Consider the following 18,017-nt stretch of genomic DNA (forward strand, 5'->3'; position numbering starts at 1 on the left):
TTAAGTGGCCATCTCTAGATTTCTGCTCGGGTCATGATCTCAGGGCCCTGGGATCAAGCTTCCCACTCCTCGGGGAATTTGTTTAAGGATTTTCTCTCTCTTTCTCCCTCTGCCTCTCCCCTCACTTGCACTTGCTGCTTGCTCTCTCTCTCTCTGAAATAAAAAAATAAATCTTAAAAAAGTTACTAAATAAAAGGATTTTTTCAAATGCAAGTGATAGGAAAAGCTTTACTTCTCCAGAAGAATGAAATAATCTTACCTCACAGACAATGAAAAATATGTAACTAAAATTTCCTCTTTGGTTATAACCAGGTATTTCTGAGACAGTTTCAGGTGAACTCAAGATCATGACCAAGATGATCTCCAAGATAGGTATTACTGCTTCTCTACCTCAACTATAGGAAAATCATTCAAAATTGCTCAATTTATTTCTACCTGATATTGGCTTCCTATACTAAAGTGTATTAAATATGGTTTTGATTCTTAAAGTATTTATTCTTATACAAAGGTTTCAAATCTTTTGAAGAATGAGGAGGGAAAAAATAAAATCCCTGTTAGCAAAATGCTTTATCGGTAAAAAGGAATTGAACTGTAGTGTGTGGTAACCAACCATTCACTTACCTGAGAGTCTTTAACAATACTTGTTGTATCTGGTTGCATTTGGTTTGCAATCCCAAAGTCAATTAACTTTAGCATTCCATCAACTATCAGAAAGTTAGCAGGTTTCAGATCACTGTGAACGATGCCTTCAGAATAAAAATCCATTGTAATATTAGACAATGTAAAACATTGTAGGTACCAAAAAGTTTCACAATTTACTGGCCAAGTTGATTCCTTTAGTCAAATTAAATGTTCATTTTTAATATTTTCTAAAAAGAAACAGCACCTGCTATGTGCCAGATACTCCTCTAAGTTTGCTGCTTAGATTGAATCACTTAATTTTCATACCAACATTGGGTAATTACTGTACTATTATTATCCCCACTTTTAAGAGAGGAAGCTAAGACAAAGAGCTTGAGTAATTTGTTCAAGGTAATATAGCCTAAGTGACAGGGCCAGACTTGACCCAGGCAGTCTGGCTTCAGAGTTAATGATCTTAAGACCACTGTGATTCACCAACTACCACATAACATCATAAATTATACTGCCAGGTGTTAAGACCCTAATCCCTACAACTCTAACCTTAATCACTGATGAATTATCTTTTAATTTACAGGAGACATGAGGGGAAAAAAAATTACAATTATCTAAGTTAAATGTTATTTTTTAAAAAAGGATACAGTAAAGGCAGAGAAGTCCTAAAAGAACCTAGTCCAAGTAAAGTAAACAAACAAAAAGAAACAAAAAAAACTTAGGACTAAAAATTGAAAAAGAATAAAACTAACTCCCACACAGGGTACACAATACAAAATGACCAAGAGAATGAGAGAAATAAACATCTCAGATTTTTGAGATGCCCAAACCCCAAAGTCTCAGATCTGCTATCATGAACTACTTGGAGACCCAGGATAATGGACTATGTTAATACTAATAAAGATATGGGGAGGGGGGCCTGGGTGGCTCAGTGGGTTAAGGGGAGGGGATATATTGGGCAGAGGCTTCTGCCTCCGGCTCGTGATCTCAGAGTCCTGGGATCGAGCCTCACATCTGGTTCTCTGCCAGCGGAGAGCCTGCTTCCCCTTCTCTCGGCCTGCCTCTCTGCCTACTTGTGATCTCTCTCTGTGTCAAATAAATAAACAAAATCTTAAAAAAAAAAAATGGGTATATTTTGTATGATGGATGCATTATGGCTGTGGGGACTTGAGTTCATGCACTATATCCTTTGGTAAAAAATGCTTTAAAGAAATGGTTTTTGGGGGCACGTGGGTGGCTCAATGGGTTAAAGCCCCTGCCTTCAGCTCAGGTCATGATCTCAGGGTCCTGGGCTCGAGCCCCGCATTGGGCACTCTGCTCAGCGGGGAGCCTGCTTCCTCCACCCTCTCTCTGCCTGCCTGTCTGCCTACTTGTAATCTGTTTATAAATAAATAAAATCTTAAGAAAAAAAGAAATGGTGTTTTGTCCCTTCATCTTTAAATGAGCTTCCAAATATTTCTCTTGTCTAAAGGTGCCAATAACAAATACCTAAAAATTAATGGTGCATTTCTCTAAGATGACAATATTAATGATTATTATAACTCTGCATAAGAAGAGATTTTAAAATACCATGTTGATGAATTGTGCAAACTGCCTCCAACATATTTTTCCAGTAACTTTTGCGTTCCCATGGATTGATGGATTTTTTCTTTTTAAGCCAACTATTTAGGTCTATATTTCCACACTCCATTACCATGTAAATGTACTGGTCCGTGATTTCACTGCCATTAAAAACAAATTAAAAATCCAAAACAATACATGGTTAGGTTATACTATTAAGATTCACTAATTCTAAAGAATTATACCAAAAATAGTTTTCTTTTCAAATTAAAAAAAAAATCTTACTAATCATAAAGTCGGATGATCTTATCACTGTGTTGTTGTAGTTTATTTAAGTAAGCAATTTCATTCCGGTAACTCTCAATTGTTTGATTATCTGCTTCTTCTAAGTTCACATATTTTATGGCATGTATCTGTTTCTTTTCATTCAATACCTGGAATACCTATATAGTAGAACAAAAGAAAAAGTTTAGAATGCACTACATTTACATTATCATAATACTTCTAAATTTATTAGAATTTTAGGTTAAGGAATACTGATATGAATAATTAAACATATCTGGGCTTATTTTGAGCATTGAAGGGAAAAAAATGTTAGTAGAGTTAAAAGACCATTCTCAGCTACCTATGACAATGGGCATTCTAAGATTTTATTTATTTATTTGACAGACAGAGATCACAAGTAGGCAGAGAGGCAGGCAGAGAGAGCGAGGAGGAAGCAGGCTCCCTGCTAAGCAGAGAGCCGGATGCAGGGCTCGATCCCAGGACCCTGGGATCATGACCTGAGCCGAAGGCAGAGGCTTTAACCCGCTGAGCTACCCAGGCACCCCAACAATGGGCATTCTATAAAGCAAAGGGGTAAACCTAAAAAGTTTTTATATTAACATATAAAAAAGATAATTGCAATTTCATATATATTCGTAACACTCTATCGGATGCCCTAACGAGGAAAATAACCTAAAGAAGAAGACATTCAAAAATGTTAAGAACATCTAAGGGCTGTCATAAAGAGTCAATTCATTTCACAGATGGTGTTTTTTCCATTGTGCCTGGAACTGACATTTCATTCATGTGGTAGAGAGTATTTTAAAATCTGTAGTAATTGTAAGCTATCTGTATATTCAGTTGTGAAAAGTGGATTAGGTCCAATTTTCAAAGTCAAGTTGATAGGAACAAGATGTTCTTATAATCCCACTGTCAGGATCTCTGAGGTCCAGGTCAAACTGCTCTGGCTATAATGATAGTAACTTTTAACCAATATTGATGGGGCAGATAATACATTTTGAAAAATAGAAAACACTGTTAATGTGTCTAACTTTCAACAAATATGCCATAGGGTTGAGGCTTCTGAAATGCATGAATATAAATACAAATGCCAGGGTAAGCAAGAAAAACTACATTCATTTATCTCTTTGGACACAATGAAATAAAATATCATTATTCAAAAGCCATTTGACCTTGACTACCCAGCAGGTTGGGGCAAGGAATAAGAAAAGAACAGTAGTGTTATGAGAATCATGCATTGTAACTACACTAATAAGCTTAGTTACTTTGAAATTTTAAATACAAAACTCTAATAAAGTATTACCAGTTTTACTTGCACACACACCAAATTAGACAGGGACAGGCATTAAAACAGTAACAGGGAAAGAGACAGCAGAAAATAACAAGGGAAGAGATAAAAGGAATTTTAAAACATATAAAGGCACTTTGTATAAGGTAAACAGCCTTACAAACCTCAGAGAATTGAAAGTATTTACTATTCTAATACAATTAAAATGTTGTTACTAGTATCTACCACACAGATTTGGAAGGATGACCAAGATGATATATTTGGAGTGCAGCAAAGTTACCTACTATCTTTAGGGACTATTAGGACAGAATAAAGTGGACATTTTAGAACCTATTAAAGTTGTCAGGTTTAAAAGAAAGAGGATTTGCAGGATATTAACACAACATAATAAGATCTCAAAGTTTTAGAGGAAATGAAACTTTTTTTTTTTTTAAAGATTTTATTTATTAATTTGACAGACAAAGATCACAAGTAGGCAGACAGGCAGGCAGAGAGAGGGGGAAGCAGGCTCCCTGCCGAGCAGAGAGCCAGATACGGGGCTCAATCCCAGGACCCTGGGACCATGACCCGAGCCGAAGGCAGAGGTTTTAACCCACTGAGCCACCCAGAAATGAAAACGTTTAAATCAACTTTTTCATGTATGTGCTTTCACTCCCCTATTGCCCCTGCTCTGGCAAAACTCTTACAATAACTAATGATTAGGTAGCCCTTATTTCCATTTCATAGAGATAGTATCAGTTATCATTTTCAGTTTCATGGAAAGTTAAAGAAATAGAAAGGCCAGTGTCATGACCATTCCTAATTGCCCCCATGACCTTTCTAAATGCTCTTCATACAGTATATGTTGGTCACTGTCTAAACTCTAGAATAGAACATAAACTGTTTCATAAAGCATGTTACTCTCTTTCTCTGAGGCATGGTGATTTTTTCAACTCCACTATAACAATTAAATTAAATAATGATAAGGTAATCACACTAAAAAAAAATATGGGCCAGTCAAGGCTTTATCACCTGGCTCTTGACTTAAGCTAGCATCTTCATTATGCTCTAAGAAAAAAATGTTTAAAACATCAGCAAGATCATTTTATATCCTCTGAAAACATGCCACTAATATCACACCTTGACACTATTCAAATATAACTAAAGAATAAGTAATAAATACTAACCAAAGAATATCTATTAAAGCAACTAAATCAGGTAATTCTAATATATTGATAAAAATCAATTGTATTGTCCCTTTGTTCTCATGCCTGAAATTTGAGGCAATGGAAAGAAGAAAATGTATACAAAAAAGAAACTAATAGTATTGAACAATTGTTACACATTGTAATATACATACCTTATTTATAATAAGCTAACAAGGCAGTCTTAAACAAATCTAGTTATTGTTAGCTGGCTTAGAAAATACATAAAACTTAAACCCAACAGGTCTTGCTTCATAGATCATCCTTAACAATTTAAAACAGCAAAAGAGTTGAGTAAGGACATTCATCCAACAAATTACTTTACGCTGTTACATTCTAGGCACTATTCCAGAGCAACATTGTTGCAAACATTGTTGAGCAAACATTGTTGAGGAAATCAGACAAACATCCCTACTTTGATGCAACTCACATTCAAATGCAGGAAGACACAAATAACAAACCAAATAAGGAAATTAACAGAGCACGCTAGAAGATGAGCTACAGAGCAAAATAAAGAAGGAAACGGAGCTCACCAGCAATTGGAAGGTGGGAGGTGTGGTCAAGGAAGGCCTGATTGAGAAGACATTTGAGCAAAGAAGATGAGGATGAGCAAAGAGATGAGGATGTCTGGAGGAAAACTGACTCTTATGTGAAAATACACCAGGAGAGCAAGGATTGAATCAATGAGACTAAGAAGGCTATTATAATAAACCAGGTGAAAGTATGGCAGCTGATTTGACCAAAATGTTAACAGTAGAGGTGGTGAGAAATAGTCACATGCTGGATATCCTCTGAGGTAAAACCAACAAGATTTGCTGATTGACTGGATGTATGTGTGAGAGAAAGAGAAGGCAATGATTTCAGAGTATTTGGCCTAACTAGTGGAAGAACGAAGTTGCCATTTACTGAACTGGGAAAGACTGGAGCCAGAGTAATGTTCCGGACATATTAAGTTTTAAATACCTGGTAGACACCCGAGAAGAGATAGAGAGCAGTCATACTGGACGTACGAGTCTGGAATTCAAGGGAGAGGTCTGAGCTAGAAATATGTTTGGGAATTATCAGCATATACGTGATACTTAAATTCAGAAGACTGGACAATACCAAAGGAGTGAAGTGAGTTTAGAAAGATAAGAGATCAAGGGCTGAGCCCTGGGGCATTGTGCCATTAAGATATGGGACAAGAAGAAGACTGGAAAGGGAAGGCCAGTTGGAGAAGAGGAAAACTGAGAGGCCAAATGGGGGCAAAAAAAGTTTCAAAAAGGCAAGAACAATCAACTGCCCCAAATGCTAAGTAACCCACAATTAAAGCTAAGAATTAGATTTGGCAAAAAATATGGAGATCATTGGTGATCCTGATAACTGTTTTGGTGAGGGATGAAGATAAAAATCAGACTTAAGTAGATTTGAGAACAGAATAAGAACTAAATATGGTACAAGTATAGATAACTCTTTTGAGGTGCTTTCCACCCAGAGAATTAGAACTGTATTAATTTAGAACTCAGATAAATTTAGCAAATGATCTATTCCAATTCCAGAAATTTCACATTATTAAACTGTTTTTGAAAAGAAAAACTCAAAAAATTAATCAAATATCTTGCCGAATTAGCCCAAAATGTTATTCAAAATATTATTCACACAAGACAGTTTGTGATAATACATAGCTTCATTTGCCATCCTGAAGTCAATACTAATGTCATTCAGAGAAGAAATTTGGAAGCACAAGACATCAGAGGGAAGAACAGAGAACTGAAATTAAGAGATAGGCCTAAAGATATATGTCACTTGGAGAGAGGGAATGGGAGCAGGGGATGAGAAGGGTTTTTAGGCTTAAAAGCAATATAGTCCCCTAGGTCCTAAGAAAAAAGAGCCCTAAAAGGTAAAAAGACAAAGAAAGGAAGTTTAAAACATTTTTCACTCTTAAACATTTAAGATACTTACCTTACTTGAGCCTCCACTTCCTATCTGCTTCAATATAGAATACATTCTTCCTTTAACTGAAATGAATTCATTTGTTGAAGAGGATGCTGAGATCTAAATAATTAAAAAATGTAAAGATTCAAAGGTGCAAAGAATATGCCTGAGAATTAGCTTGCATAGTACAGTGAAATGCTTCCAATTTTGAAATTATCTTAAATTTTAAGTAATTAGGTATCAGTCACAATATTTTAAGGAGGAAATTTACTCTATTTTAGTCAAAGAAATAAATTTATTAATGTGTAAACTTCCTAGGTGTCCCCCTCTAACTTGCTTTTACTTTTTAATTAATTAATTTATTTTAAAAGATTTTATTTATTTACTTGATAGAGAGAGTGCCTGCAGAAGCAGGGGAAGATGCAGAGGGAGAGGAAGAAACAGGCTTCCCACTGAGTAGGGAGACCAACTCAGGGCTTGATCCCAGGATGCGATGTTCAACTGACTATGCCATCCAGATGCCCCTACTTCTTTTTTTTTAAAAATTGTTTTAAATTTAAGTGCAGTTGATATACAATGTTACTTAGTTCACCTGTACTTTTTAGAAACATAAATAGATTTAAGATTTCTTCCAATATACAAACTCACAAGCTATTACTTTTCACCTTATTCTTTTTTTTTTTTTTTTTAAGATTTTTGTTTATTTGTTTTTAATTTATTTGACAGACAGATCACAAGTAGGCAGAGAGGCAGGCAGAGAGAAAGGGGGAAGCAGGCTCCCCGGCGAGCAGAGAGCCCGATTTGGGGCTCGATCCCAGGACACTGGGATCATGACCTGAGCTGAAGGCAGAGGCTTTAACCCACTGAGCCACCGAGGTGCCCCATTATTCTTTTTTCTTATAAAAACCTCTTTACTTACATAAAAAACAATTATATCTATATTCTTTCTCCTCATTTAGCATTACATTATAAAGAAAGCATTATACTAAGGTGCTTAAAGCTCCAGAGTCAATCAGACAAATGCAAATTTCAGCAATGTCCTTTTTCTGCTGGGTGATCTTCAACATGTAAGTTAATCTGAACTTCAGCATCCACCTCAGCAAACTTCTTGCTTCTGCCCTAGTGCAACATTCCCCTTCTTTCCTTCCTGTACACTAGAGCTCTCTGCAGACCTATAAATGCTTTGCACGGATGGAGTGCAATGAAAGGAGTCCTTCCAAGCTGACAAGGAAGCTGAGGACACAGGAGCATGTTATTAGCTGATTAAGTTGAAACAAGTTCTGAAAAAACCTCTATTTAACCAAATCCTGCTTTAGATCCCCAAATGTTAGAATTCCCTGTAATCTCCTACATAATATAAAAGATAAGGTTATTAATTTCTTTAACCTCTAGGGTTAAAAAACATTGCTGAGTCATGAAGTATGTTTTCTTTTCCCTTTTTCTCTCTTTTTTTAAAAAAGATTTATTTACTTGTCAGAGAGAAAGAGCACAAGCAAGGGCAGCAGTAGGCAGGAGAAGCAGGAGCAAGGAGCCTGATGTGGGACTTGATCCCAGGACCTTGGGATCATGACCTGGGTGAAGGAGCATGCTTAGCTGACTGAGTCACCCAGGCATCCCTGAAATATGTTTTCTATAAGAAGGTATTAGGCTTTGAAATATGTACCTGTTATTTTCCATTAAGTTACAATTTCACCAAGGTTTTTCACTATTTGCTCGGGCCCCTCATCCTTTTTGGAAAATCCTCTCAAACCTAAACTGAGAATTTCTGAGAGGGAAGAAGGCAGTTCAGTGTTTCTTCCCCCTAACTGCTGAAACTGCTAACAGTTTTTAGGTAAAGTAATTCTGACTTATTTGATTCAATACATGTGAAGCTCAGTTTCCTACATAGGTCATTCTACATCTCCCTTAGTCCATCCTCCTCACTGTGGCCAGAGTAATTTTTTCAAAATGCAGATAAGATCACTTCACTTCCCTGCTACCAACTATTGCACAGCTTCGTATCCCTCTCAGGGTAAAATTTAAAGAGCCCAGCAGAGGAGTATCTGGGTGGCTCAGTCAATTAAGCATCAGACTTTTGATCTCAGGGTCGCAAGTTTGAGCCCCAGGTTGGGCTCCACACTAGGTGAGGAGCCGACTCACTTACATACTACACAGACAAATAAATAAAAATAAAGGTCCCAGCAGAACCCTAAGGATCACCTCGCCCCCACTGGAGCTCTAGCCACACTTTTCAGTGTCAGTCTAGCCCCTTTTCAGTGTCAGGAGGAAATTGAAGGGCCTTTTAGAAAAGGCCCTTGACAACTTCACTTGATCATAATTTGACGTGTAGCCATCAACTCAAACAGGATCTGACATGAGTAATAGCTCAATATATGTATTCTGAATCAATGTATATACGTAAACCTGATCATCTTTCTTTCTTCATAATTTATTATTTTGCTTCAATCCCCAAAAACTATTCCTCTTGGGGCACCTGGGTGGCTCAGTTGGTTAAGTCAATTTAACTGACTGAGCCACCCAAGTGCCCCTCCCTTTTTTAAAAAAAGATTTAATTATTTATTTGATAGAGAGACAGAGAGACAGTAAGAGAGGGAACACGAGCAGGGGGAGTGGGAGAGGGAGAAGCAGGCTTCCCGCTGAGCACAGAGCCAGGATCCTGGGATCATGATGGAGCTGAAGGCAGATGGGCTTAACAACTGAGCCATGGAAGCGCCCTCCCCACCAAGTGCCTCTTTTTGGTTCTGTTTGAATTGTAAAATATACAATTTTAGTATATGTGCTGCCGAAGCGAGCACTGAATTGTAAAATATACATAACAAAGAATTTGCATCTTAACCTTTTCTAATATACAACTCAGTGTCATTAAGATTAAGTATATGCACACTGTTGTACAAACATTACCATCATCCATCATCTCATATTGGAACTCGATACCCATTAAACAGTAACTCCCCATTCCTGCCTCTCTCTAGACACTGGTAACCACTATTCTACTTTCTGTCAGTTAAATTTTTTATCTCTTAATTTGAAATAGTTAATTACCTGTGTGGTTTTTTGGTTGTTGTTCTTTTTGGCCATTTATTTAAATAACAATTGCTACTAACTTTAATTATTTACTAAGTAGCAGATGATTTTATAAGTTACATATGTATTAATTAATTCAATCTTCAAAATTATCTTATAGGGTAGGTGGCTTTGTAATTCCCACTTTATAAATGATGAAATGGCCAAGGAAAATTTAAGTAACTTACAAAAGTTTACACAGCTGGTAAGTAGTGAGACCAAGATTCATGGCCAGAAAGTCTCCCTTCAGAGTTCATGCTTTCTACCAGTATTAAGCTGGCTCTCAGTTATTAGAAATTCATTTTAGTATTGATATCAAGAGAGTGTTTTTTCTTTAGATGGCAGTACAATTGCTTCACTAATAAAAAATTTTTTTTCATAATTACTTAAATTTTAGTAGCATCTTATATTGCTATTCTGATAGTCTTGAAAACTTACCTATACATCAATCAGCCAAGGATAAGGCTGCTCAGTAATAGCAGACTGAAATAGTGAAATGGAATAAAAAGTAACCTCAAATACAAGAGGAATTTTGTCTAGCTCTTCAAGCTGGATCTTTTGGCCTAGTTAATGGAAAAAACTTCATTTGTTTCTTTAATAACTAACCTCTTAAATTCATAAGGCATCTGTAGGAGGATATTAGAAAAGAGTTCTACCTCATAGAACTAAGAATGGAAAAGTTCTAAAGGCTATTCCTAACAACTAGCTGCTGTGAAAATATAATCTTTGGACTTGATCATATGTTAATCATATACCATCATAAATAAAGCTTATCAAACCTGTAAAGTTTGAAGTGGAGTAACAGGTATTTGTTGCTGTTGCTGCTGGTAATAGGCAAGTTGGCTATAAGGTGTTGACAACTGACAAGCTGGTGGAAAATCATTCTTTACAACTGGAGTTCTAAAACTAGGAAAGATATGGTTTTAGTTTAAAACATTTAAATTGTAAAAACAAGATTCTGATTCAATTTTTGTGTGATTTTAAAAGATACACATAAACTTAAGTGTATTACACCAAACAGAATCCAGGTCAGTTTTCATAATATACCAATACCATCACTAGAAATTTCATTTGGGGGCAATTCTTTCTGAAAGTAATTTTTTACTCCCAGACAAGAAATTCTTACTAGCAAAATTAGTCAGATGATATTTAAAATATGGAGTTGGGGTTATTTAATAAGAATTTAGCCAAGGCAAACATTAGCCTATGGATGGTCATAAAGTTTATGAGTGTGTTTTAACAATCATGTTCTATTAACAGCTTGCTAGAAATATCTAAAAGCCAATAACATCAGAGGAGTTTGGTTTTTGAGCTTAAAGCTGTTGAGTTCACATTTGTGCTCACTATTCACTGTCACATCCTCAACACCTAGAATGGTGCTTGGCACAAAGGAATTCTACAAAAATTTGTAGACAATAAATAACCTAACTTCACAAAAAATAACTACATCAAGATTCTAGTTAGCAACCATTTATAAAATATTCCAAAGTATAATAAAATGAGGTAATATATAGCAAAACTATATTAAATCGGTAAGACACCAGGCTATAAAACCTCATTTATAAGGCCAGTTCTAATTAAGATCAAAGAGTACATTATGAAAATGAAAAGCAAAAGGCATCATGGACTTGTTATTCTCTAAGACATTAAAAATATATTAAAAATATGCCGACGAGCTGAATGATATGATATGCCACATTCCATTATTTCCTTTCTTTGAAATATCATTAATTTGCTTTTGCAATATCCTTATTTCCTGTCAATCACCACTGACCATCCCATTTCTTCACTCATCCCTCATTCCAATCTGCCCAAGTCTTTTACTTTAGAACACCCTCAGTACTGAGTGGCCTACACAACCAATCTCTTTCAGAAACTATCACATACCAATGAACATCTCCTTTGCTATAAAATGTACCCACCCTTTATCCAGTCTAAGAATGCTAATCTTTAAAATATCTCTCTCAGTAACAGAAAGCTATCCATGTGGCAATGCAAATTATCAAGAAGTTTTACATATTTAGAGTATTTATAGACTATAGGTACAGATTATAACAGACTTTCAGAACAATCCTTAAAAGTGTATGGTAGTCATCTTCCCCTCCCCTTTTATAGATGAAAAAACCGATGCTCAGAAAAATAACAGAAGTTTGGAAACTCTTTAACAGAGCAGGATTCAACTATAGATTTGACCCTGAAGTCCATGTTACTTCTATTGTGCCAAACCAAGCACCAAAGGCATTACCAGCTCATGTAATCATCCAACGCACTGCTACTGGGTGTTTTACAAACAGATTTTGGATCCATCCATTTAGGTGCTGATATTGGTGGTGACTGCTTTGAAACTGAAAATGCAGGTTGCTCAAAAGTTGTTTGTTTCTGCCAAACCAAAATAAAAGAACATCACAACTTAGAGTTTTTAGTCACCTGTTGAATTGTTTTACAAACATTACAACTTCTAAAGGAAAAAATAAAAATATGAAATATACAAGGTCGCTAAAATAAGTAAAACAAATGTATTCCAGAATTCAAATAACTTCAGTATAGCTCTCTTATTCTAAATTCCAAAGCCTATTATATTTTCCGCAAAGGGATTACAAGTGGAGGGAAGGCAAACAGTATTGTTTAACAAAACAGGATCTAATATCCTCTGCCATCGGGGCTACTGTAACCGTTACTGAACTTTTATCATCTAAATAAGTACTCTGTACTTCTGAAAACTAGTCTTTCTGTAACCAATAAAACCACAATGTGTGGGAGTGGGTAGCTGAGGTGAAATTAAAGAAATGGTCATGAGAGAGGACAGAGTTATGAATTTGAAGTAGATGAAGTGATCCAGAGGCTAATATCTTCAAGGAATGATGGGGAGTCACTAGTATGTTCAGAGATGATAGCAATGAGCAAGGAACAGATTGATATATCCAGAAAGCAGAAACAGTCTGGACATAGCTATGGGGAGTTTCTAGCTATAAGGTCAGATGTGAGACAAAAACACTCTACTTGAGAGGGCTTCTGGAGAAGCAAGGACCTCAGGAATCCGCCTAGTTTCTTTTGCTTCTTTTCCTAAGCATGCTTTTCATTGGTTTTCGATATGTGCACAAGAGTATACACTCATTAGCACTATTTAATTACAGAACATTTCATCATTCTAAGAAATTCTGTATCCATTAGTGGTCACCCTCCATTCCCCACTCTTCCCAGTCGCTGGCAAATACTTATCTACTTTCTGCCTCTACGGATTTGCCTATTCTAGACATTTCTTATAAATGGGATCACTCAATAGGTGGCCTTTTGTGGTGGGGTTTCTTCCACTTAGTGTGCTTTTAAAGTTCATCCATGTTGTAGCATTTATTAGTACTTCATTATCTTTCATTGTTGAATAATAAAATGAAGTAATTAACTTAGAGTTCCACATTTTGTTTATTCACTCACCAGTTGATGGATATTCAGGGTTATTTTCAACTTGGGTAATTATGAATGATGCTGCTATGAATACTCACATACAAGTTTTTGTGTGGATCTAGATTTTTCAGTTTTCTTGAGTATATACTTAAGAAGTAGAATTGCTAGATCATATGGCAACTCTACGTTTAGACTTCTGAGAAACTTCCATACCATTTTCCAAGTTATTGCACCATTTTACATTCTCACCAGCAATGTATGAAGGTTCTAATTTATCTACTTTCTCAGCAACATTTGTTATTGTCTCTTTTTAATTATAGCCATCTTTGTGGGTATGAAGTGGTACCTCATTGTGGTTTTGATTTGCATTTCCCTAATGACAAATAAATGGTTTTGAGTCTTTTTACCATGTTACTGACTTTCAAATTTCAAAAAGAAAAGGTGTATTTCAGATGATCCGTGATTTAAACTGTCACGATTTTCCCCATTTTACATCATCTATTTCAGTACTTAGATCTTTAATAAAGTAAGATAAAGATGATTTTGGGAAAACTGGAGAGCAATAAGCAAAAGAATTAAACAACTACTTTCTTGCACCATATTAAAAAAATTAACTCAAAATGGGTTGAACACTTGAATGTAAGACCTGAAACCATAAAACTTCCATAAGAAAACACAGGCAGTAAGCTCCTTGATGTCAGTCATGGCAAGGATTTTTTTTGATCTGACACCAAAAGCAAAAGCAAAAAACCAAAAAATAAGTAAGTGGGACTATATCAAACTAAAAAGCTTCAGCATAGTGAAGGAAATCATTAACAAAATGAAAGGCAAATCGTCAGAATGTGAGAAAATATATGTAAATCATATATCTGATAGGGGGTTAATATCTAAGATATATAATGAACCCCATAACTCAAAAGCAAAAAAGGAAAGCAGATATAAATAGATATATAGATATATATAAATATATCTTTCCAAAGCCATATAGATAGCCACTAAGTAAGTAAAAAGATGATTAACACCACTAATCATCAGGGAAATACAAATCAAACTACCTCACACCTGTTAGAATGACAATTATCAAAAAGGCAAGAAATAACGAGTATTCGCAAAGATGTGGAGAAAAGAGAATTCTTTTTTTTTTTTTTGAAGATTTTATTTATTTATTTGACAGACAGAGATCACAAGTAGGCAGAGAGGCAGGCAAAGAGAGAGAGGAGGAAGCAGGCTCCCTGCTGAGCAGAGAGCCCGATGTGGAGCTCAATCCCAGGACCCTGGGATCATGACCTGAGCCGAAGGCAGAGGCTTTAACCCACTGAGCCATCCAGGCACCCCAGAAAAGAGAATTCTTATGAACTATTTGTAGAAATGTAAATCAGTATAGCCACAATGGAAAACAGTAGAGAGGTTCCTCAAAAAATTAAAAATAGATGGGCGCCTGGGTGGTTCAGTGGGTTAAAGCCTCTGCTTTCGGCTCAGGTCATGATCCTAGGGTCCTGGGATTGAGCCCTGCATCGGGCTTTCTGCTCGGCGGAGAGCCTGCTCCCTTCCTCCCTCTCTGCCTGTCTCTCTGCCTACTTGTGATCTCTGTCTGTCAAATAAATAAATAAAAAATCTTTAAAAAAAAAATTAAAAATAAAACTATCTTATGCCCAGCAATTCCACTTCTGGGTATTTATCCAAAGAAAATGAGAACACTAACAAGTTTGTATCTTTTCAAGAAAGATACAAGACTCCCTAGGTTCACTGCAGCATTATTTACTATAGCCATGATATGGGAACAACCTAAGTGTCCATCAATGGGTGAATGGATAAAGAAAATGTCTCTCTCTCTCTCTCTCTCTCTCTCACACACACACACGGAGGAGTATTATTAGCCATTAATAATTGACAACATGGATGGATATTGATGGCATTATGTTAAGTGAAATAAGCCAGACAGAGATAGACAAATACTGTGTAGTAATACTTATACGTGAAATCTAAAACAAATAAACAAAAAACATCAATCTCATAGATAGAGAGCAAATTAATGGTTGCCAGAAGCGGGAGTGGGTGGCAGACGAAATAGGTGAATGGGGTCAAAAGATACAAAGGTACCTCCAGTTACAAAATAAATGTTATGAAAATGTTAGGTATAGCATGTTGATTATGGTTATTAGTACTATATACATCCTTGAAAATTGCTAAGAGAGTAAATCTTGTAAGTTTTCACAAGAAAAAAAATTATATAGCTGTATGGCTACAGATTTAACTGAACTTATAGGGATCACTTCATAATACTAATCATTAGGTTATATACCTGAAACAAATGTTACATGTCAATTATATCTCAATGAAAGAAAATATAAAAATACTTATTTTTCATAAAAGTATATCTATAGTCACATGTGATGGATTTATTATTGTTATTTTTAATAAGTTAATAAATATTTTTAAAGTGTCTGTTTTATTTTCTAATACAGTAAAAACAGATAAATATAACCTATACAAACAAAAGCTCTTTAGGGGCCTTGCATAAAGAGGACCCCCAAGACCAAAACACGTTTGAGAAACACTGAGTTGGAATATAACTGAAAATAAAGAGGAAAGTATAGCCATGGACTACATATATGTACGGCTCTCTAGTAGCCTCTAGTAACCTACCAGATCATTCTTTCTGAAATGACCTCTGGCCTTTGGAAATGATCATTCAACCTGTTATAAGTTCACATACATTGTCTAGTCTATATTTTCCTATTTTATCCCTGGGGATGATGAAAGGAAATTGTGAAATACTTTGGCACAGCAATGCAAGAGTTCAGGGATCAGCATACTGTGTTCTTTAAAGCATAAGAAAGTAAACATTTGAGGCTTTCTGAGACAGATGGCTTCTGATACAATAACTCAACTCAGTTTTTATGGTTTAAAAACAGCCATAGATAGTAAAGAATGACATGGCTGTGTTCCAATAAAAGGTTTTTTACAGACAGGCAGGAACCAAATTTGACCCATAGGCTGTAGTTTGCTGACCCCTTGCACCACTTTACCAGAAATCTAGAACCACCACTGAAAATAAGACTTCAGCTTGCCATACACTTTTACTGCATCTGTGACTATGAATCATCGTTTTGTGAAAATAATAAAAAAATCCTCTAAGTAAATTATTCCACCAACTATGGTACATAAGGATTTAATAAAATAAGAAAACATTTCACATGATCATCCACATTATAAATAACAGCAATGCTACACTTGAGAGGAAAAGAAAGTTACCTCTGTATCAACTTTTCGGGCTATCTCCTGAATCTGCCACTGATTTGAAGATGTGGCAGCACTGTGGTTTACACATTCTGGCTTTCTCATAGACCACCACTGTTTCTGGTTACTCTCTGGAACCTTTGGTTCATGATGTTCGTTAGTTTCTGAAATTGCATTTGCGGTTATTATCAATAAAAGGAAAGGGTTTCTGATAATAACAAGATTAAATCTGAGCTACAAAAAGAATATGTTACAAACTGTATTAGCCTTTGCTCTTAAAAACAAGGAGAGAAACTAAAAACTTAAAACCAGCCGCTGACAACTTGCTTTTAGCAAATCAATTTTATTAAGTGCCGCACAACCATCTTCCTAAGCTGCTATCTAGAGCTTTAACAGAAACGATTCTGAATTTAAATACTTCTGGTTTTCACCAAAAAACACCAAATAAATAAGTAAAAATTTAAAATCACATATACATCATAAAGTTCTCACCAATAAAGAGAAGCTAACCCACTACTTTTAACAGAAAATTTTAGGGGCGCCTGGGTGGCTCAGTTGTTAAGCGTCTGCCTTCGGCTCAGGGTCCTGGGATCGAGCCCCACATAGGGCTCCCTGCTTAGCGGGAAGCCTCTTCTCCCTCTCCCATTCCCTGTGCTTGTGTTCCTTGTTCCCTCTCTCACAGTCTCTCTCTAACTCTGTCAAATTAAAAAAAAAAAATTAATTAAAAAAAAATTTACTTTAAACTACCCTGTTATCTTATTTTCTTAATGGTCTCCAAACAATAGAGCCTCAACAATATATTTATTATTCTATAATTATCAATATTCATTCCTACCATGATAATAAATGCAAAAATTCTAAACAAGTATTTGCAACAGATATACAAAAGGGATAATGAATTATGACCAAGTTATGTTTATTCCTAAATGTAAAGTTTGCATAACACTTAAAATCAATTTAATTTGCCATAACAGGACTAAGAAGAAAAAATACATGATCAACTCAAATGCAGAAAAATTTGAATAAATTTGATTTGAATTTGAATTGAATTTGATAAAATTCAATACTCAGTCACAAAAAACTAATGATAATCTAAGTAAAAAGCAAAATTCACAGTTTTGATATTTGATAGAGGAGGCACAAAAATCTACAGCAATTATCACAAAAGTAAAATATTGAAAGCTGCCCTCTAAAGTAAGAAATGAGTTAAGATAGCTACCTAACATTCTTCCTATTCATCGTTATGGTGTTAAACATGTTAAAAGAATTAGAAGGAAAAAATGTTATATTATTTTCAAACATCTTCTATGATAGAATCCATAGAAAAATATTAGAATTATTCTGTAAATTTAGCAAACATCTAAAATCAATAACTAAAACCAGTTACATTTTTATATAACAGCAACAATGAAGTAGAGAAAAAAAATTTCAAAAAGATCTTATCCATC

The 18,017-nt window shown here is 35.4% G+C and overlaps 1 protein-coding gene across 3 annotated transcripts in view; it reads right to left on the reverse strand.

The window, feature by feature from the left end:
- Positions 1 to 18,017, reverse strand: part of TTK (TTK protein kinase) — a 45,490-nt gene that overhangs the window by 10,876 nt on the left and 16,597 nt on the right. For 2 of the 3 annotated variants that reach the window (XM_046005651.1, XM_046005652.1), the window contains exons 11-17: positions 16,585 to 16,733; positions 12,173 to 12,306; positions 10,707 to 10,833; positions 6,892 to 6,984; positions 2,479 to 2,636; positions 2,203 to 2,354; positions 622 to 746 (exon numbers count right to left, since the gene is read on the reverse strand). In XM_046005651.1, the coding sequence (XP_045861607.1) occupies positions 622 to 746; positions 2,203 to 2,354; positions 2,479 to 2,636; positions 6,892 to 6,984; positions 10,707 to 10,833; positions 12,173 to 12,306; positions 16,585 to 16,733 (938 nt within the window). The remainder of the gene's footprint in view (positions 1 to 621; positions 747 to 2,202; positions 2,355 to 2,478; positions 2,637 to 6,891; positions 6,985 to 10,706; positions 10,834 to 12,172; positions 12,307 to 16,584; positions 16,734 to 18,017) is intronic. The other variant, XM_046005653.1, reaches the window with a different exon arrangement.

Source organism: Meles meles, chromosome 5, assembly GCF_922984935.1.
Source record: "Meles meles chromosome 5, mMelMel3.1 paternal haplotype, whole genome shotgun sequence".
Lineage (NCBI taxonomy): Eukaryota > Metazoa > Chordata > Mammalia > Carnivora > Mustelidae > Meles > Meles meles.